General features: G+C 35.0%; 1 protein-coding gene across 2 annotated transcripts in view; it reads left to right on the forward strand.

The window, feature by feature from the left end:
• LOC106884209 (uncharacterized) overlaps positions 1-8,440 on the forward strand; it is a 71,883-nt gene extending 63,443 nt beyond the window's left edge. For both annotated transcript variants that reach the window (XM_089357295.1, XM_089357294.1), the window contains exons 13-16: positions 1,413-1,586; positions 5,216-5,300; positions 7,079-7,149; positions 8,218-8,440. In XM_089357295.1, coding sequence (XP_089213421.1) covers positions 1,413-1,586; positions 5,216-5,300; positions 7,079-7,149; positions 8,218-8,226 — 339 coding nt within the window. In that variant the 3' untranslated portion in view covers positions 8,227-8,440. The remainder of the gene's footprint in view (positions 1-1,412; positions 1,587-5,215; positions 5,301-7,078; positions 7,150-8,217) is intronic.
• The last annotated feature ends 15,099 nt before the right edge of the window (positions 8,441-23,539 follow it).

Below are 23,539 nucleotides of genomic sequence, written 5' to 3' on the forward strand. Positions count from 1 at the left end.
TATATATATATATGTATGTATGTATATGTATAAACAAAGTTAGAGAAATAATAACAACAAAACAAACAGCTTTGATACTCTCACATTCCATTCGTTATGTCACACAAAAAAAAAAAAACGACGGCATCGGTTTCTGAGAGTTAGTAAATAAGGTGATTCATCTCAATGAAGGTGAAAGAAATAAAATAACTACTCTAATAATATGTGAACTCTGAAAATCGATTTGTGAAAAATAGACATTCAGAATTCTGATACCAAAGTAATTTGAGATTCGTTTGCAATATCGACCTTCTTACCGATATGGTTATCATTTCAAATATTCAGAAATTGCCGAACTGTAGTTCTTATTCTCTATTTCGTTATAAAGATGGAACGATAAGCTGACTGCAGTGATCGGAAGCTTAACTTATCATTAATTATTAATGAATTTTGGATGTTTCAAATGCAACTCTTTCATGGAAGCTTGGACTAGCTCTAAGGATTCTTAATGTTTGGATAATCTTGATGCATGCAAGCAATTATATCTGATGGTACTTTCGAAATTATTGATAATTGATCTTTTATCGTGACCTTTTCATTTTATTTCTTTTAAACAATATATTTAGGACTACATTATATAATATACTCTCTTTTTTAGACTGTAACGTATCACTTCTGGTAAAATTTGTATGTTATTTTTTTACAAGTTAAAACGAGTGCATAACGGTAAGTCTTGGAATGATTGGTTATTACAAGGGAAAAGATGAATCTTTGAAGTTAATTATAACGTTAATGAAAGATATTGCAAAAACCGAAAAACATTTGTGCGAGGTGGAGTTTTTGTTTAAAATACGAAAGAATATTAATTATCGTGATGCGACCTGAAGATCAGAAAAGTAATATACATGCTCCATTCCCTGATTTGGAAATAATGCATGATAGAATCAAAGAATCTACCGCATTTATTTTCGGAAGGTGAAGTAGCCAAGTGTGATAGTTGGTTATAAATGCAACACAATATCATTGTTAGGATGGTAATTGCATATCACCCTAGCAACAACTTTCTTCAGAAATCAATCAAGTGATTGATGCTTCGCATATCTTCCACACTCTGTGATGTGTTAATGACAGAAAAGATACTTCCTAATGACTCAACAAATCTAGTTATAATGAAGCCTTAAGGAACAAAAGAGTTCAGCTTTAAATTCAAAGACTGTATTTTGAAGTTGACAGATGATCTATTAGCTCACAAAACTACGTTAGAGTTCTTCAGTGGAATTTAGTCTAGAATAGAAATACTAAGAATGAGGTTTAAATTTTTAATCTACCAACACGAATCCAACGAAATAATCGGATTGTCTTTATTTGCTTTAAGCTTGATTTTCAATTTGAAATTTTCTTAAAACTGAAGAAAAATGTAATTCTTCTTTTAGGTTATGTTTGGTGAAAACGAAATAATCGTTACCTTCGAAATAACTGATGTGGCACCAATAATTGGAGATGTGAAAGAGCAGAAGAAAGAAAAGCCCTTCTCAAAAGCTGTCAACGAACTCAAAGACTTACTAAAAAAGGAAAAATTTATTATTACAATGTATTCACAGACAGCAGTAAGTATTTTGCATATATATATGTGAGAATTACTTATACGTAAAATAAACTGTATAAAATGTTTTATTTAATTTATACCATAGTTGGTAAACAATAACATTATTGGTTATATGTTTTCAACATATAAGTGCATTGAATTTCTGATACTGAAAGTGACAACAAAGTGTTTGTAACTCGATGTAGAATTAGTATTGCAAAGAACCTCGCTCATAAAATGCTTTTGAACCACTTGTTTTAATGTATATTTTTGGCAAAATACACAAACACACATGCATACGTGCACACATACACTCTTACACACGTACACATGCATGTATATGGTGCAGAATATTGGTGTCAATAGAGCATCGGATGGAATATCTTTTAGTATTGGTTCTGGTTCTCTGCACCATGACTTCAAATTTCGCCTAGGCCAACTTTGCCATTCACACTTTCGGGGTTGATAAAGTATCGATCGAGGCAAGTGAATTGCTAGAATGTTGTCCTAGATGCTTTAGTGTACCTGTTTTGAACTTATGCATTCGAAGTTAAAATTCTTCTTCCTTTCATCGGAAAAGAAACTCCTAAGCCTTCGGGACCCAGCAAAAATCAGTGTTAGGCTTAGGAAGTAGTTTTTCTGAAAAAGATAAACAACGACAGCAAAAACCTAGGAAGTATATGAATAAACTCCCATTTTTGCATGCTAGGTTAAAATGTTGTAAGGCTGAATTATTTCCGTTGGGCAATTAGAGAATTTATGATGTAAAATATTGGTTTCAAATTTTGGCTCAAAGCCAGCAATTTCAGGGGAGGAGGTAAGTTGATTACACCGACCCCAGTGCTCAACTTGCACTTAATTTATCGACCCCGAAAGGAGGAAAGGTGAAGTCGACCTCTCAGCAGCATTCGAACTCAGAATGTAAAGACGGCCGAAATGTTACTAAGCACCTTGACCGGTATACTAACGGTTCTGCCAGCACACCACCTTATATGATGTAAAATATCAATATATATATATATGTATATATATACATACATACATACATACATACATATATATATATATATATATATATATAATACTAACGGTTCTGCCAGCACGCCACCTTATATGATGTAAAATATCAATATATATATAATATATATATATATATATATATATATATATATATATATATATATATATATATATATATATATATATATATATATATATATATATATATATATATATATATATATATATATATATATATATATATATATATATATATAATATATATATAAAGAAAGTATTAAAGATGTAAAATATATGAATTGAAAAAAATTGCTAAAAGAATGGCAGGAGAGAAAACAGAGAAGTGATGATCGATACAGTTTGCTAGCAATAAAATAAAGTGTGTTTAGGAAGCTACACAAATATATATTCTAGGGAACTAGATAATAGTCAAACTAGGCAACGACGCTTAGAGAGTTAGATAAAAACTCACTGGGAGGCGAAAACTCCTTCTTACACTCGGAAATGGTTCTGATTCTGAGATCAGAGGAGCTCTGCATCAATTTTCTGCTTGGCACCATTGTAGAAGTAAAAAAAAAAACAAGCACTGAGATCACTACAGTTGGTAGAAAAGGCAAACGAATGCATTAAAAATGTAGAGTTGTATAACTTTCTATTATTTTAGTGCTTCTAGAAGGACTTGGAATGTAGAGATCGCAGAAATATAGATTATGGGGACAAAGAAGATGAAGGACGTCGGTACGCACTCGTAACAAGATAGTAATTTCACGAACATTTCTTTAGTTGAAATATTGAAAGTGTGTTTATTTGTGCGCTACAGTCTTTATTCTTTGTTTTTCAAATTATAATTACCTCAGCTGAAACTCTATTCAGAACAGGATTTTATTTAGTACTCCTAATGTTTCTGTATGGGAAATATAGTTAATACTTGTAGCTTTCCATGTAAATATTTACAGCATAATCACTATTTTCACGTTGCAGCGGCTGCAACAGTAAATATGTAATTTGGCATATTCTGCATCAGAAACATTAAATGAGATTTTTCGTACAGATATATTTTGTACTTGTGTAGCATAGCATTCTGTATAATTGGTTGCTTTTAGCGAAGTTTATCCTGACGTAATAATAAAAGCCAAGTCTCTTATTTGAAGTTAATTTCCTCCCTGTCAGTCACCAGTGTAGTGCTTTCATCCCTCTTTAATTAAGCAGTAAAAGAAGACGGCGGAGGAAGAGATAAAGGCAATTTAATTAGATTTAAGTACTGGCATAAATTTTGATAATTTTGGAGTGATTAAAAGTGAAGTAAAATCCTTTGCTTTAATAGAATTCAGAGCGTTGAAGATTTGGGTTAAACACTCTCAAAGTATTTAATCAAGTAATATATAAAATTCGCCACTTCCCCATGTTTGATGCACTACAAGGTCAACGAATGACCCTGTTGACTTGCTTAAACATTTTAAGGTTGTCGATGAATATTTTCTAAAACAACACAAAGGTAATTTTCCCCCATTGCAAGTTTTTCTTTTATAAAACCAAGACACATTGTCGACCACTGCTAATTTTGAGAGAATGAAAGGGGAGAAAAACGAAAGAATGAAAGAGAGAGAAAGAGAGAGAGATAGTCTGGGTAAAGAATAAGTGACACTATTTCATGACTGGTACTTTATATGTAGGATCCAAGCAGGTGATGGGAAATAAGGTTGATAGTGGTGGAACTTGAACTTAGATTGGACAGATCAAACAGTCAAGGTAGGACACTATGACGACTCAGATACCTCCACGTCAAGTGAATTGACTGCAGAACAACGTAGCTGATGTAGTTATTTAATAAACTATTAGGATTGAAAAGCGAAAATGAACACTGAGGTGCTGGATTTGATCGCAATACATCGAAGAAGAGCACCAAATATTGGTTTTAAATTGTGGCACAAGGTCAGCAATTTTTGGGGAAGAGGTAAGTTGATAACATCGACCCCAGCGCTCAACTGGTTCTTATTTTATTCTTTTCTACTCTAGGAACAAGGCCTGAAATTTTTCGGGAGGGGCCAGTCGATTATATCGACCCCCAGTACTAAAGTGGTTCTTATTTTATTGATCCCGAAAAGACGAAAAGTAAGGTCGACTCGGGTGGAATTTGAACTTAGAACGCAAAGACAGACGAAATGTCGCTAAGCATTTTGCTCGGCGTACTAATGATTGGGTCAGCTCGCCGCCTTATGCCTGCCAGATATTATAAACAGTTGTTTTCTCACTTTGCGCGACCATTTCTAATATACCAATAACGATTATAAAACTTAATTGTTTATGCTTTATTGACATTCAATGTAACTCTTTATGCTAATCTATGTTTGAATATGTAACATCTACACACGCACGCCCTCCCGCCCACCCGCACGCCCGTACATGTGATTTAAAAATGATTTAGATGTTATATCTACCAGATCAAGCGAATGTGTAAAATGTAAGACATTGTGTCATAAGGCTCACATGGTCTGTTATAAATTTCGCTTTCTTACTTAGATACAAAGTATTTCAGTACAAATAAGGGTGTTTATGCATTTCCATAAAAGCAACAATATAACTAGATTAATTTAAACTTCAATATGCAACTGTTTCTGTTCTCATTTTTAGTCAGAAAAGACAGCAATACGGCCAAAAGAATTGACATTCGATGAAGTATTATACAAGACTACAACACAAACAACATATACTACAGGTAAGAAGTAACTTTATATATTCATATTATCACACCTAGGCCATTAAGTTATTGAATATCTGATACGTACAACATACATACATACATACATACATAATACATACATTCATACATGCATACACACACCTGTACGATCAAACAGACCCCCAAGTCGACCGGCGTCGGCAAGACCTGTGTTTTTTTTAGTAAAATGGACAAGAAAAGTATTGTGAAGTTAGAGTACGTAAATCTCTGCTGTCTCTCATAAATTCTCAGCCTTGTCAGTTTTTGCCCTGAAGTGGGACTCTGTATAATGAACATTAGAAAAGAGCTGCTGTGTAGTAAGAAGCTTGCTTGCTAACCACATGGTTCCGGATACAGTCCCACTGTGTGGCAACTTGAGCAAGTTGTCCTCTACTATAGCCTCGGGTCAACCAAAGCCGTGTGTGAGAAGCCTGCCGTACATATATCTATGTATGCGTGTGCCCTTATGTTTGTGTTTCCGTACCATCACCGCTTAAAAACGGTGTTGATGTGTTTACGTCCCCGTAACTTTGCGGTTCGGCAAAGATTACGACAGAATAAATACCAGACTTTAAAATATAAGCACTGGGGTCGATTCAATCAACTAAAAAATTCAGTGCGGTACTCCAGCATGGCTGAAGTCTAATGACTGAAAGGGATAAATAATAATAATAATAATAAGAGACATATAATAAGAGAGAGAGAGACATATACCCAAAGTCCAAATAATTACTATAAATGTATCTATATGTGTGTGTATATCTATCTATCTATCTATTGATATATTTCATGTAAAGGGGAATTATAATTGTCACTAAAGCCGAGGTCGAGCCGGCTTAACTGATGAGACAACGGAAATTGCCGAAACTGACGTCAGCATTAAGAATTCTCGATCGGTATTTTTCGAATGATTCCGGTCCCTGTTAGTGAATATGCTTTCATTCATGTTCGTTAACTAGAGCATTAGCGCATTTTAGCCTATATTTCTAGCAATGTAGGTGCTTATTAACACTCTAGTCACATTAAGTGACTATATATATATATATATATATATATATATATATATATATATATATATATGTATGTATGTGTGTTGACAACAGACCATGTGCAACCTGTAGAAAGGTGTGCCGTTCAGTTGGGGGATTAAAAGGACGTCAAAAAACTTCACACTGTGGCAGCGGTTCATCGTGCCAGCCAGTACAACTGTGCATTATGCAATAAAATGTGCAAATCTTTGGCGGTGATCAAGAGTCATATAAGTGCCTCACATAGCATTATCAATACTCTTTTCAATGATTCTTTCTAGTAATAGCATCGCTCGTATACGAGAAAGCAGTCACTACGCACGTTTCCAAAGTGGAATAAATCTATATCATAAGCTTATACATGTCATACTTTATGATGTAATCCAACTCTCCCTTAGGTAAAAACTGCAGTCTATCGAAATTTATGTCGCAGTTCCATTCCTTTCTTTCATATATTTATCTATCGCATGTTTAGCGACCTAAGCTGCTTTTTAATATGGAGTCGTATAGCATTTGTCATGTTATCAGCATTATTTATTAATTTCGATATGGGACGACGTGTATATGATATGTTGATTAATAACCAGCCATGTTTCCTTTCGTATTTTCTATACAAGCCATAATATATGCTAGATGCAAACTAATCGTTGACTACAATTGACTTGATTTCATTGAAATGTAATACACACACTCACACAAACACACACACATTAAACTAAGCAAGGTGGCCTCTTTTCTTTGTCGCAGGTGCTATGGCTGGTCTTGGCATTGGAATGACTCTTCTTGGCCTTGTAATTGCTCTCGTTTTGGCTATTAAGGTAAATATAAATATATTCAATATTTGTCGGCTAACTATAAACTGTGTTCCTGAAGCTAAAAAAAGAAAAAAAGTTTACAGTTGTTTTGACTCCTACGGTAAAGGTCTCTGTATGTATGACACTTCAAATTTCATCCACCTTTTGGAACGGAAGAATTTTGTGCCTCTCGATGTAAGACTTGATTCACACCATAGTAACATAATCGAGTCAGTTTTAAATTACTTGCTATCGTTTAGTTGTAGATTAACTCCTTTCCACAGAGAGCTGGAATCAAAAGTGTTCCATCTATGGCCACTTCGTCTGCAGTCTAATTATATATGTTTATATGATACATATACACACATATCATAGTTGTACATCTTTGGTAAGTAATAGGATGTTAGATCGTGCATTGAAACGGAAAGCAGTTACATCATCGGAAAGCGATTTTAGCTATTTAATAAGACAATGAGACACAAAAGAAAAAATAACTGCTACATTCACTTTTGTATATGTTAACGGTACATTTTCTACGATGGTTTGTCAAATGTTTCACTGTTAAAAGTATTCCATTTATCACACATACACACATGTATATATGCATGTACACATAAAGACGCGTGCGCGCGCGTTTAATGTTTCTGGTGGCATAGCCAATACCCATGGCCTTCTTTGGCTCTCAGGACAGCTGCAGGGGACTCGGAAAAGAAGATGCTTTGAGGAAGAAAGACAAAGCTTAATGTGAAGCTTAGCGTTTTGACACAACACAGTGACGTATATTTATGGATACATACACATATTCATGCATTCACCCCCCCCACATATATATATATGCAAGCAAACATATTTCTGTATACTTATCTTCATGTACACATACATACACGTCTTTTATTTTTTACTTGTTCGCACACATATATACGACAATGCATTAATTGGCCCTGCTCTATAGTAGAAGATACTTGCCCAAAGTACCAAGGAGCGAGACTGAACCCGACACCACGATGTTGGAAAGTGAGCTTCTTAACCAAACACTCATGTCTGCACTTATATAAATATATATTCATATTATATTTTCTTTTTATTTCAAAGGTACTATAATGATTCTCAACGACTGCATGAATGAGCAGGTCGACAGACAAACATACAGACAGAGATATCTTGGTTAATGCAAGAGAGTAATTTTATTTCCATGGACCATTTTTATTGATATTTAATTGCTTTTCTCTTTTTGTATAAATCCGCATTAGAAGAAGATAAAGAAAGAAAAGCTAACATTCATTAACTTTATTTCTAAATAAAATATCGAACAAAACTTATATGAACAGTTCATCATTAAATTTGGTAAACTTAGTTTATTGATCATAGCCATTAAGGCAGCAAGTCGGCGGAATCGTTAGCAAGCAGGGTAAAATGCTTAGCGGCATTTCATCTGTCTTCATGTTCTGAGTACAAATTCCACCGAGGTTGACTTTGCCTTTCATCTTTTCGGGGTCGATAAAATAAGCGTAAGTTGAGCACTGGGGACGATGTAATCGACTTGCTCCCTATCTTAAAATGACTGACCTTGTGCCAAGATATGAAAATATTATTATTGTTATAAAAGGCAGCGAGGTAGCAGAGTCGTTAACATGTCGCAAAAAATGCTTAGCAGTATTTCGTCTGTTCAAATTCCGCCGAAGTTTATTTGCCATTCATCCTTCCCACTGATTTTAGGCCTTGTGCCTATAATAATAAAAAAAAGGATTATTATTATTATTATTATTATTATTATTATTATTATTATTATTATAATGAAGTAGCAAGCCGGAAGAATGTTAGCCGGACAAAATGCTTAGTGGCATTTATTCCGATCTTACATTTTATATTCAGCTGAGGTCGATTTTGCTTTCTTCTTTTTGTGGTTGATAATATAAGTACCAGTGGAGTACTGGCTTCGATGACATTGATTTGCGCCCTTTCTCTAAATTTCAGGCCTTGTACCTATAGTAGAAAGGATTATTATTATTATTGAGCTGGCAGAATCTTTAGCACGCCGGGTGAAATGCTTAGCGATATTTCACCCGTTGCTACGTTCTGAGTGTAAAATTCCGCACTAGAGATATGCTTCTTCTTCTCTAATATGGTACCATTACGAGGAAAGACTCCTTTAGAAATTTTAGAACTCACTAGACTTCACAATTCACGAACTTCACGAAATGTTTAATAATTTATTTTCATTAGATTATAATAATTAAATTTATATCGGTAGAATCTTAAGAAAAGAACTGAGTGGGCAAAATCGGCAGAGTGGTGGGTTACATAGACCTTGTGCTGGGTACCTTTAAGTTTCCGAATTCATATACCACCGAGATCGACTTTACCTTTTCATACTTCCGGCGTTGATAAAATATATTATCTGTTTGAAAACTAGAGTCAATTTAATCAGCTATACACATTGGTCACATCTGAGGTGCTGTATCTATATGAGAAATGAATATTCTTGGGTAGGACATAATTATTACAAATTCCCGTCCTACTCGTTTTTTAAAAAAATATTTATACATACATTATATCATAAGATGCTTATAATGTTTGGTTGCCAACTCTCACCCCTGTGTTACTTAATACTTCATCACTGAACTTAATTTAGACACAATAATTTGATTCCTCGATGGAGCAATTTCATTTCCTTTTCATTGGTAATGCACTTGGAAATGACATCTACGTCAAAATTTGCCATTTTAAATTTGTGATGCAAAAATAAAGTTCTTGAATTCAGTGAAAGCTGAATTAAGCTCCCGGCAAACGGTGATCGTATTGCAGATTCTGTGCCTGTTTCTAGTAATTTCACTCCAATCAGAACTTTAATAGCATTGCATTGCAACATTTTAGTTTTCCACCAAAAGTATGAAGCAGATGCTGAATAGAAGCAAAATATTTCTCTTCTTACTTATTCATGCACAATGTAAGAATGGAATTTGCTTATTAGTAGTTAAACATTTTTGATGGAATTTTTATTATATATATATATAAAAAAGAATACAACAATCACCATGTAATATTTTTTTCTATTTAACCACTTTAGCACGCGTATAATAATAGAAAATTCTCGATCCCGTTCAGCAAACCAAATAATATCAATCACAATCATAATAAACAAGAAAATTTTGACGAAGTAACATGATTACGTAATTAGAACTATTTGACCCTTTAATAAATCGAATAATGCAAAAGAAATTTTTTTCTCTTCGTATGTACTGAAATCTCGCAGAAGCTACCACATCGTGACTAGAGAACACTAACTGAAACTCACAAAAGATACGTCAGTTTTCAATATTGGAAGATATTTTGCCTTACAGATATTATAGTCATTAACATTAAGAATGTTTTGCTAAGTTTAATGCATGAACGTATTACTGCTGCGTTTTAATTTTTGTATAACAGGTTTCGGTTTTCTTTGAATTCATAGCTCATCCGACACGTATCACGCTGAATTGAGTTTCGCCGCAAATACTTACTGTCAACTTTTCTGAGATAAAATTCCGCCGAGGTCAACTTTGCCTGTTATCTTTTCGGGGTTGATAAAATAAAGTATCAGTTGTGTACTGAGGTCGATATGCCAAAATTTGAAGTATTTGCATTCAACATAACGAAAATAAAACCTTATAAAAGTCTAAAACAATATGTTGATCAAAGGTCGGGATGATGAGCAAAACATCGACAATCTGAGTTCAACAGTTTCTGAGATAAATAATCAAGCAGCTAATGAAACCGTTACACACACACACACACACACACACACACACACACACACACACACACACACACACACACACACACACACACACACACACACACACACACAAGTGTTATACAAAAGATTTTGTAGTCCGCTCTCTTGGGTGGTAGTTTGATGGTAGGAGTGCGCAAAGACTTAAGAACCATAAATAAAAATATTTTCCTTTTGCTCAAATATTTGTTTCTCGTTTTAAACAGGATACATTTACTGGTGGTAGTAATTGTGTGATAACGGTACAATTGAATGTATGAAGTGAATGAAAACAGAATTACTTTAAAAAGCGGGCGGCGCGGTGGCACAATCGTTCTAGTATCATCAATGAATTATCCTTAGGGCATTTCTTCCAGCATTTTTTTCATATATTAAGTTTTAATCCCGCCAAAGTCAGCTTCAACTTTTATACCTGCGGGTTCAATGAAATAAAGTACCAGTCTAATACTGGATTCGATGGTATCGACTTACCCCTTCCTTCAAATCTATTGTTTTTTTTTGTCTTGATTAAAATTAGTTATTTTATGGGAAATGCAAACTATTTTCTTTTACTAGTTACAGTAACTGGATGCGACTATGCTATAGTATTGTTCTTAAGAGTTTCAGAGGATCATATCGACCCCAGGGTTTATTTTAATCTGCTACATATTTGACGTTTTGATTTTAAAACGATCATGTTACCCTTTAACTTAAATGAACGCAACTTCACGCATAGTTTTCTACCAGTATATATAGACTCACACAGATACATATACACGGAAACCAAGTACCTCTCCCAAAGTAAAATTAAATGTATTGTCTGTTCTCTATCAGAGAAGGCTTTTGCTTAAAGTTTTCTGGCTCCTATCAAAAATCCTTAGATATATTTATAGGAACAAGGATATTTCAAATCCATACTTTCTCAGCTGCGTCAACACTACGGCATCATTAGCAAACTAAATTAATCATCATCCCACAATACCTAAACATAATAAATAGGCCCCTTGCTGAGATGTTGATTCTCTTTAATATTCTGCACTTACTCCTCCAGTCGTCTACCTTATTATAGAAAGTATCGTTTCTTGTATCGATCCTGTTGTCCTTCGGAGTCGATAAAATAGGTACCAGTTGAGCACTGGGGTCCATGTAGTCAACTCGCCCTTTCTTACGCAACTCCAGGCTTTGAATCTATAGTAGAAATAATTATCATTAAGGCAACAAGCCGGAAGAATCGTTAGCATGCCGGGAAACATGTTTAACTGTATTTCTTCCAGCGTTTTATATTCTGAGTGGAGTTCGAATACCACAGAGGTCATCTTTACTTTTCCCTCTTTCGATTTCGTTAGAAACACGTGCCAGTGATGGGGTCAATGGAATCAACACGCTACATTTCCTCAAAATTATAGGCATTGTGCCAAAATTAAAAAGAATTTTCCTTATATTATTTCTACTATAAGTACAAAGCTTGAAATATGGTAGGAGGGTGAAGTCGATTACATCGATCCGAGATCTCAGTTGGTACTTATCTTATCGACCTCCGAAAGGATGAAAAGCAAAATCGGCCTCGGAAGATTTTGAACTCAGAACGTAAAGCCAGAAGAAATGCCACTAAGAATTTTGCCCGACGTGCTAACGATTCTGCCAGCGACCCGCTTTTTATTCTTCATACTACAGATACAAAGTCTTAAATTTTTTAGGTGTGGAGGAGGCTACTCTATTGCATCGGCTCCAGTGCTCGACAAAAAGTATTAGCCGAGTATGATGTCATCGACAAGACCACACCCCTTAAAATTACTGGCCTTGTAACAAAATTTGAAACATTGTTATATTATTTTTTTTCTTAGTTGGCGATCAAACTTTTGTGTAGATTGCTTATCGGCTGACAGCTGAACTTTCACCTTCAAATGATTGTTATTGAGTATCATCGGTAGACTACGAATCTGTGGTGCTGGCATGAGAATTCATGTTTGTGCTTGTAGAATTGAGAGTGATAGGAAGAATCGGTGTCGTAATGGTTTCAAATTTTGGCACCCGGGCAGCAATATTAGTGGGCGGGATTAGCCGTAGACGTCGACGAAATTTGAACTCAGAACATAAAGAGCCGGAAGAAATGCCGTTAAGCATTTACCCAAACGCACTAACGATTCTGCAAACTTGTAACAATGCCTAGACTTTGACTTCAAAGGAATTTGGGTATTTGTGTGTGATATTCTTTTTTATGTATAATATGATTGTGACAGCATTGGATAATTGCAGTTTTATTGAGAAGTTCCGCAAACAGATAAACTTTCAATTTGAGATTTGAGATTATATTCATGGATTAAGTGATGTCGCAGTCTAAAAGGATATCACAGAAGGCTTCTTTATAATAAAATTGCGTGTAGAAGTGAAAGTATTTTAAAGCAGGTCAAACTAATATGTTCATGTGTGTGGCTGTTCTTGATACTGTTATGCTTCACACCGTGTTTCAAATAATCTTTTCGGAAATTTATCTGATAGTCGATCTTGGCCTTTTTCTCTCTAACAATAAATAAGTTCACCATGCGTGTATAGATTTCTGTGTATATGTCTTTTAATGCCATGAAAGTATTTTAAAGCAGGTCAAACTAATATGTTCATGTGTGTGGCTGTTCTTGATACTGTTATGCTTCACACCGTGTTTCAAATAATCTTTTCGGAAATTTATCTGATAGTCGATCTTGGCCTTTTTCTCTCTAACAATAAATAAGTTCATCATAACAGTAAATATAGCTTGATTTAGTAGTAAAAATATGACAGTGACATTATTTTGATGAAACATAATGAAATAGAACTAAGCAAACTTGAAATTAAAAAGAAATGTGAACATAAACAAACTAAACGCAATACTTTAAACTTTCATCTTATATTTAAGTATTTCGGCTTTCAAAAAGCCTTTATCACGAGAAAATATTTTAAGCTGAAATATTGAAATATAAGTCAAAAATTTAAATTTTTGGCGTATTTGGTTTTGTTTTGTTTTCATACTAGTATTTTCAACTTACGCTAGAGAGGCTTTTGTAAACACTTTAAACTGTCTCACAATGTTTCATATGAACTAGTATATATATATATATATATATATATATATATATATATATATATATATATATATATATATATATATATACATGTGTGTGTGTATGAGTGTGTGTGTATGAGTGTGTGTGTGTATGAGTGTGTGTGTGTATGAGTGTGTGTGTGTATGTATATGTGTGTGTGTGTGTGTGTGTATAAATGCATACATACGTACACATATATACGTATACACAGACATACGCATATATGTGTGCGTATGTGTACAAGTTAGGTCCATATACAGACCTACTCGTATGAACGTACACACACATGTATGTACACTCACATATGCACATATGTATGTGCGCGTGTATAGATTTCTGTGTATATGTCTTTTAACGCCATGAATTTTCGTATGCAATGAAGATATAAATGGATTTCCTGATAAATTCAGATTTAGTTTTAGTTGAAGTCATGAAAATCGAAGACCTAAATTTACATAACATTGCACTCACACACATAAGTCCATACGCACGCAGGTACACACACACACACACACACACACACACACACACACACACACACACACACATGAATACGCTCATGCATTAATATGATGATGCGTCAGTTCACTGGAAACTGTTATTATTATCTTGTTGGGAAAAAGATGTTCCAACCGAGTTTTAATTCCGCCATTCAGAGAACGAATGTTACATTAATTCAGCATCGCAAGATAATGTTGATATTATGAACTACATATTTGCTGAACTCACAGGAATTCAATAGAAGAAATTTAACAAAGCCATGATTACGTAATGTCCTTCACGTGTCTACAATGTGCCATTTTAAATTACATTTAACTTGATTCAGAGGACTACCGTCTCCCTCTCCCTCTCTCTTTCTCTTTCTTTCTCAAAGATATCTTCGTTCTCTGAACCGGAAAAAACAGCCAATACAAACAAACACACAGGCAAATAAATAATAAATTCAACAATGAGTACTGAAGTTTAACGAAATCAACAGACAGTTATTGAAATTTAAACACCTTCTAACTCATGTCTTGGTCAGCACAGTAGTATTAAAAATGAATAATTAAATGGAAACAATTGAAACAAATGATAAATGAAAAACAATTATTAATAAAAATTAAAATTTTGAAGAGGGAAAAGCTATTTTCTTTTTTTCATGTTGATTAAGACATTTTTTCCCCATTTCTTTTTCTCCATTTATCCTATCTAATTGTTTTCTGAAGTACAAAGATCAATATTGAACTGAAGATGTATCTCTCTTACTTGTAGTCACTTCGTAGTTGATACTACAGTATAGCGATCGACGTATCAATTCTATACGGCGGCGACGCTGTTTAAAATAGTCAGTTACCTCATTATGGTATCTAATTAGTGCTATGTGAGACTTGGTTATTGAAGTGTCTTGACCACTCCACAAAACCGACGACGGAATATGGAATAAACGATTTCTAAGCTTCGGTTATGCGACTTCTCATCTATTATAATTTGGCAGAATCCCACCTCTCTCTGTGTTTGTCCATCTCCAGTATGTCTCTCCATCCTCTTTCTGTTTTTTCCGGTTTCCATGTGCATCAAAGATAAATATCTGCTATGATGCTATTACTATCTTTGCATTTTGTCCAAACATTAATTGATGCTTAGTTGCACAAGTTTAATTATCTCTCTGTATATGGTATATAGTTATATATGTAATTCTAAAGATTATATTAAAAGTAACCGCAAACGTTCTCTGTGTTTGACAAGCCCGTTGTAGTTCGGGCTTCCGCCGCTAGAAACCACTTGATACGATACTCAGGCATCAGTCTGCCGACTGGCGTCGTCTGCTCATGTCGTACTGCCACGTGGTGCATCTTTGTTTTGCAGTGCTTCTCCCCTGTTCGTCGATTTTTGCGATGGCTGAAACGAAGAAACAGAGTGCTTCCGTGAAATTCAGTTTTCTGATGGGCAAAACGGCGGTCGAAACAGTTGTCATGCTTCAAACAGCTTACAAGGACGCATGAGCGAAACATAAGTTTACGAGTATTTTTCACGCTTTAGGAATGGTCACTTATCGCTGGAAGACCATCATCCATGGCGGCCGTCGACCTCCATATTTTTGGATGCAAAAGACATGTTTATTTACCTTCAAAAGGTTTACACCATCAATAGAAAGTACTATGCCAACTTGCTGAGGCAACTACGAAAGGTTAACAAGGTAAAACGGCCAGGAAAATTGACGAAAGGGGTTTTGTTTCATCAGGACAATGCTCCAGTACACAACTCCTTGGTTTCAATGGCTGCAGTGCGTTCAATGGCTTTGAACTGGTCGATCACCTTTCCTCTTTTGATTTGGCCTCATCTAACTATCACTTCTTCCCGAACATGAAAAACACTTGACTAGGAACCAGTATTGCAGTAATGATGACGTCATATCTGCTGTTGATGGCTCTTTTGACCAGCAGGATGAAAGCTTCTTCACCAATTGAATCCAAGCACTGCAACACCGGTGGAAGAAATGTGTGGACCGCAAGGGAGACTATACTGAAAAATAAACCTCATTTATTCACATTCCATGAAAATATTTTAGTCAACCTATGAACTTTTCAGTCGACCCTCGTTGGATGTACGTTATCCTAGTGATAATTTCTAAACTGTTTGGTGGAAGTGACGAGCTAGAGTAGTGCAGTCATTACCCTTGGCAGAATCTGCTATGTTCTACGAAAAACCGACAGCGGCGTATAGCTTACAAGAAGTGTTCAGAGGTCGTGAGAGTGGTTCGGATGACATACACTATGAGCATTATACTAACATACATTATGTGTTCGTTACTGCCTCGACGAATGTCTACGTGCATTGTTTGTTATGTACATCGGCAAGTGATGGTGCAATTGATGACAGGCGCAGAAACGAATAAGGATATAATCAGCAATTTTCATTATCAAAACTGTGCATTTAGCACAGTTATAGACATGTTAAATTTCCTAATGCAGTGTTAAATATGTTGAACAAAAAATGCAACAAGATTTTTTTGCGTTTGCTTTAGGGAATACCACCTGTTGCTCACAGGTCCGGATAACCTTCATCTCAATTGATAAATCTCATAAAAAGTTTGTAAATCGAACTTTGATACATTTAGATCAACCTAAAGCTTTCGATAGTTGGCTGTCGACACTCGGCAGTTGTTTTAAGTACATGAAGTAGCGGTTAATTACAGTTTTTTAAACATCTATTCATATGTACGCAAGTGGTATTCATGACCCGCAGACTATTTACTAAATTCTGAGAGATGAGGAGGTTGATTATAAAATATTTGTTAAAGATTCATTGAGAAATATAGTTTTCGGTGGTTTCTTTACCTTTCCGGAGTAAATTTCTTTCAAATATTCAGCTTTGAAACTAATGCTGACTTACATAAACAACGTTTAATAAATTGATACGGTCCCTTGGGAAGTAAGCCACCTTCAGATTAATCTTCATGTTGTTGTTTAGCTTCAAGTTAGGCCTAACCAAGGAGACCTTTGATCAAAGATGCTACAGTCATGTGACCTGAGGAAAATTCGACTGCTTGTTCTAACTTGTAATGGTTCGCTATTTGGTTATTTTTCGTGGGATGTAAAAGAAAGAATGAGTATCGAAATATGTTCGAGGGAACGGGAGATACTCCTCTTTTATTATTATATTCTGTTCTTTAACAATCTTACCACCTGCCAGATGACCGCCTAAAGGCATTAATAGAAATCCTGTGAATAGATGGCAGTTTATCCATGCATGCATGCATCCATCCATGCATCCATTTACAACTCAAACACGCACACACACAGAGATACACACACACACACACACACACACACACACACACACACACACACACACACACACACACACACACACACACACACAGAAACCTATATGCTTATATATATATATGTATGTATGTGTGTGTTCGGGTGTATTGTGTAAGAATATTTATGTTGAAAACAACCATTCAATTGCGTATATGACTTCCTTTTTACATGTCTTAGATATTCTGTCTTTGTTAATATATATCTGTTGCAAGTGAATTTAAGTTCAAGATAATATATTTATTTTTTTCTCCATTATCTATTCGAGCTTTTCGACTGTAGCCATGCTGAAGTACTGATATCTCATTAATTGTATTTACAAGAATACGACATTTATAACATGCTTTGGAAATACTTCCCCTGTTAGTGGCGTAAGCATTGCTATGACAGTCTAAGACGTCACTTCACACGTTGAGTGTTCTACTTCGGAAACACAAGAAGCCAGGCTGTCTCCAGTCAATATCTCAATGCAGCAAACAGACATTTCTAGATTAATAGATTAATATATTGAGAATAATATGTATTGGTTATGTCAGTGTTAAAGTATATGATCTACATATGTCCAAAATATCAGAGAAGTTCGTTTCTGTAACACATAACAGATGGCTCTAACGATAAAAATATAAAACAGCCCCGATCTGTTGATGGATTATAAATACAAGTTTAATAGATCAGTTTTATAGAATTGTAGTTGTGATATAGAAAGCAGATGTACAGATAATCAAAAGAGAATATATTCAAACTTTTGTTGATTGAAAATAGATCACGAGAAGCTTTTTTTTGTATTATTACGGTTTTGTTGCACATTTTTCTAGAAGAAGAGTAAGTTACATTTCTTTTTTTTTAAATGTGATTTGAGATATTCAGGATGCCAACAAGGAAATGAAACTCGCACATCAGAGTTATTAGAATAGCACTAATTGTAAGAGTGGTAGTTATCTATATAAGAAACGGAGCATCTGAAGAGATGAGGGTGGGTGCACAGAATGATTCAGGTCTAAGATATGAATTAATTTTACCACAAGAATTGTAAGATAGATATTTACTTCTTCATTATTGATATTACATAAATTATTTATGTAGAGAATTATAAATCTTATCATTAAAAAACAAAACTGTCCGTCACTATTTGATCAACATAAGGTGGCGAGCTGGCAGAATCGTTAATATGCCGGTCGAAATGTTTAGCGGCATTCCGTCCGTCCTTATGTTCTCAGTTCAAATGCTGCCGAGGTTAAACATTGCCTTTCATCCTTTTCAAGTCAATAAAATTAGCACTAGCTGAGCACTGGGGTCGATGTATTCGACTTACTCTTTCTCTTGAACTTACTGGCCTTGTGCCAAAACTTGAAGCCAATATTTGACTAGTTGACCGATGGATACACTGTCTAAGGATCGATAACATTTCATATAAAGAGGCTATTGGACTTTCTTTCTGAGAACCATAGTTCCAGGGTATAATTAGGTCCAGTCGAAATATAACTGTTAGATATTCTTGAACAATCCACATAACTATAATTTTAATTCTGTACACAACAGTGTCAGCGCATTACTGAAGTTATGTATTTCTTCAATAATTGATGATAATTGCTCTTTTAATTGGCCTCTAATTAATCTTTACTTTCCTATCATTGTAAGGTTAAATGCCGTAGATAAGACATCAAATTTCAGAGATAATCATATAGATAATGTAACAGTTCTTGCCTAAACTTAATTACCAGTTAGTTTAAAAGCTTGATGATGTATGTGTGTATGTACGAATGTTTAAATGTAAGTATGTGTATAGTGCGGATGCATATATATGTGATATATATTTATATATGTATATAAATATGTATCGATGCGTATATATATATATATATATATATATATATATATATATATACATATATATATATTTGTGTGTGTGTGTGTGTGTGTGTGTGTGTGTGTGAGTGTATGCATACGCACACACTCATATATGTATAAACAATTTAACATTGAATTGAAGGCTAACTCAATGCATTTCGGTAGAGTTCATATTCATTAACTTTTACAAGAAAATGGTTGACACTCGCATACATACCTTCGTACATACGTACATATGTTTATATTTATGTATGCATTTATGTACATATATATTGTGTAGAAATAAAAGTGCTAAGATTTGTCTGCCTGAATGAGGAGAAGCTTCTAATATTTCATTCAGAAGTGCGTCTTCGCAGAAGAGAGTAAAGGTTCGTCCTTTCAGAATAGAAAATATGGAGAAAAGGAGAAAGGCACGCAGTAAGAGAAAGAGACGGAGAATATAGCGTACTGAATTATCAGAGCATGGAAGAGAAAAACTGGTAGAAGGGTAAGTGGAAGAATATCTGTTAGTACGAAGAGTGAGAAAGAGAGAAGACATTCTTCTTCTTCTTCTTCTTCTTCTTCTTCTTCTTCTTCTTCTTCTTCTTCTTCTTCTTCTTCTTCTTCTTCTTCTTCTTCTTCTTCTTCTTCTTCTTCTTCTTCTTCTTCTTCTTCTTCTTCATTAAAAAACAAAACCGTCCGTCACTATTTGATCAACATAAGGCGGCGAGCTGGCAGAATCGTTAATAAGCCGGTCGAAATGTTTAGCGGCATTCCGTCCGTTCTTATGTTCTCAGTTCAAATCCTTCCGAGGTTAAACATTACCTTTCATCCTTTTCAAGTTAATAAAACTAGCACTAGCTGATCACTGGGGTCGATGTATTCGTACGTATGTACGAATGTATGTATGCGAAATACATTTACAAGGAAAAGATTCAATGTCAACCACTTTCTTGTAAAAGTTAATGAATATGAGCTCTACCGAAATGCATTGAGTTAACCTTCAATTCAATTTTAAATTGTTTATACCTATATGAGTGTGTGCGTATGCATACATTCAGGGAAAGACAAAAGTGCTGCGTATCAACAACAAGCAGGAAGAGTTAATCACAATCAATGGGGCACATGTGGAGGATGTTAGTGAGTTTGTCTATCTTGGCAGCAAGATCAGCAAATCAGGTAGATCAGACGAGGACATCACTGCAAGAAGCAAGAAGGCTTGGCAAGCCTTCGCTATTCTTTGGCCGGTATGAAAGTCCACTGCCATCTCAACTCGAACTAAACTCCGCTTATTTAGTTCAAACGTAAAATCTGTGCTTTTGTATGGCTCAACATGGAGAGCCACCTGCAGCAACTACAAGAAGATCCAGACCTTCATCAACAAATGTCTTCGGCAGATCCGCTGTAGTTTTCATCGCTGAGTGCGAGGGCGCATTATCTTACATGAATATTATGATTGTCATGAAAGTAATCCTTTACTTTTTAACCAAGGTTCAAGGTGCTCCCTCAGAAAGGCTGTGTATGCATCCGCAGCCATTTAAACATAATCAGGAACTTTCCAAGGACCAACCATAATGCTTCCAATAATGCCTATCCAAATCATGATGTCTCCTCCGCTTTCTTGGTATCTCAAGCATTGATGACGATCTTGTCCATTTACAACCCATCCCTTGCACCAACCATCAGGTCCATCAAGAATAGAACAAGTTTCGTCAGTAAACAAAACTTTTGAAAAGTCGACCTTCTTGTTATCTTCTGCCCAGTTCAGACGATTTTGTATGTGTATTTTGTTTAAAGGAAGCCTTTTAACTGATGTCACTGGTTTACCGATCTTTTTCAGAAGATGACATCAGGTAGTTCTGGACACAGTTTTTTTCGCCAAAGCACTTGAAAAGTTCTCCACTTGTAAGACATGTTTTCTTTACAGCTGTACGCTTAATTCGTGACAGAGAACATTGAGAAACAGCCCTCGACTGACCCTTGTCGGCTCTCTTCGAAGGAGCTGTAACAAATGTTTTCAGAGTTTAGTGATGTCTCCCAATTATTTTAGATAGTTCTGTTTATCTTATTTCTGAAAGTTCAGAAGTAATAACATATTTATTTGAAGCGGTTAAGTCACATTTACGACCCATAATTACACGATTATCAGACCACTCGTTAATAATTTGGAACACTGAAAGTTCGTGGAAATTATGCAAACGGCTGCGGTTTGTTTGGAATTTTTCATGCTAAAAATCAGGGCTTGATTAAGAACGACCGGTTTGATAGTGGCATAACAGCTCTCTATATCTAGTTGCAAGAATTTACTATTCTTATTAATTTCTAGAAGCTTGAACCATCCAACCACCTCTTGGGTATCAGACCAGAGGGATAATCTAATTTTAGACTGAAGGACGGTTATTACCCTATCAATGATTTTTTTTTTACGAATAATGCCTATATCGGATTTAGAAGGACAAATCAATCTAACTGAGGGATCAATAAGAAAGTTAGGTTTATGGTCCTTAAGCATAATCCGGGGGATTCGAGGGACGTAGGATTCGGTTCTATCATCTGTGGCTAGATCTCTGACGATTTGTAGCCCTGTATTGTTAATTCTTTTAAATAAGGAGATGTAAACCGCATTGATAAACACCAACTACGACCAATTTGTATTAGTAGAAATACTTATGATACAGCTAGCACGGTAACAACGCCGGTAAATGGAGTCGGGACTGCCTTATATACAAATAAAAACTATAAATGCTCATGCAGAGAAAAATCAAAATGTCCTTCGATGAATTTCTGCATGAGTACAAATCTTGTATATAAATATACCGTGCTGATTAATTCATTTAAGAATCGTTATCGTAACCATGTTGCCAGCTTTAAGACAGTCAATAAGAGATGTTCAACATCTTTGGCAGATTTTGTATGGCGAATGAAGGAGGATAAAACGAAGTACAGCATTAATTGGTCCATAGTAAGGTATGCGAAACCATACAATATAATTTCCATGAGATGCCGTCTCTCTTCCAAGGAATCCCTGTCTATTCTGTGGACTAACGAGAAGATACTTAATAGAATTTCTGAACGACTCTCGAGATGCCTACACGCATATAAATGTACTTTCGCACAATGCAGTGAGAATGAATTTTGAGTAACGGTTAACTTAACTTAATTAGCTTTAAGGTATGGATGACTAAATTTACTTTTAACCTCTCCATTCTTATAAACATCAAGTAAATAACTAACTCGCTTTGTGATCATGAGTGCACCAAACCTCACGTGTGCGTATGTTCACATTTTTGCAGATGCTTGTATGAGCGAGTGTACTCGCGCCATGCAGCTTGCTAAGGGCGTTTATACACCCATATCTGTTAACGGTTATTTTAAATAATTTTCTCGCTGTATTGTGTGTTCGTTTCTCTTTTTGCCATCTGTTTTATTTTTATTTTTGATCTTCTATATAAATGAAAATATTTTCTCTATCTGGCTGCTTTTCTCTCTAAAAAAACGGAAAGTTACATTGCGGAACAGTAATTTTAACGAGTTGTATTTATTTATCATCTGATGAGATACATCTGCGCCACGGGATGCTCCTGAACCGGTTGTTGAGTGTCCCACCCAAGAGGAATTGATGCTAGATGTGTCGAAACAATTGTCGTGATTAATAATAAATTCTCGAATATTCTATCTTCTATCTTTCATTTGCTATATATATATAGCTATTTATATATATATATATATATATATATATATATATATATATATATATATATATATATATATATATATAGATAAATAGATAGATAGATAGATAGATAGATAGATAGATGGATGGATAGGTAGGCAGGTGGAAAGATAGATGGGGAGAGAGAGAAAGAGCGAGAGCGGGAGAGAGAAAGAGCGAGAGAGGGAGAGAGAAAGAGCGAGAGAGGGAGAGAGAAAGAGCGAGTGATCGAGAAAGG

The sequence above is a fragment of the Octopus bimaculoides genome, chromosome 9 (genome assembly GCF_046866305.1).
Source record: "Octopus bimaculoides isolate indiv1 chromosome 9, ASM4686630v1, whole genome shotgun sequence".
Classification (NCBI taxonomy): domain Eukaryota; kingdom Metazoa; phylum Mollusca; class Cephalopoda; order Octopoda; family Octopodidae; genus Octopus; species Octopus bimaculoides.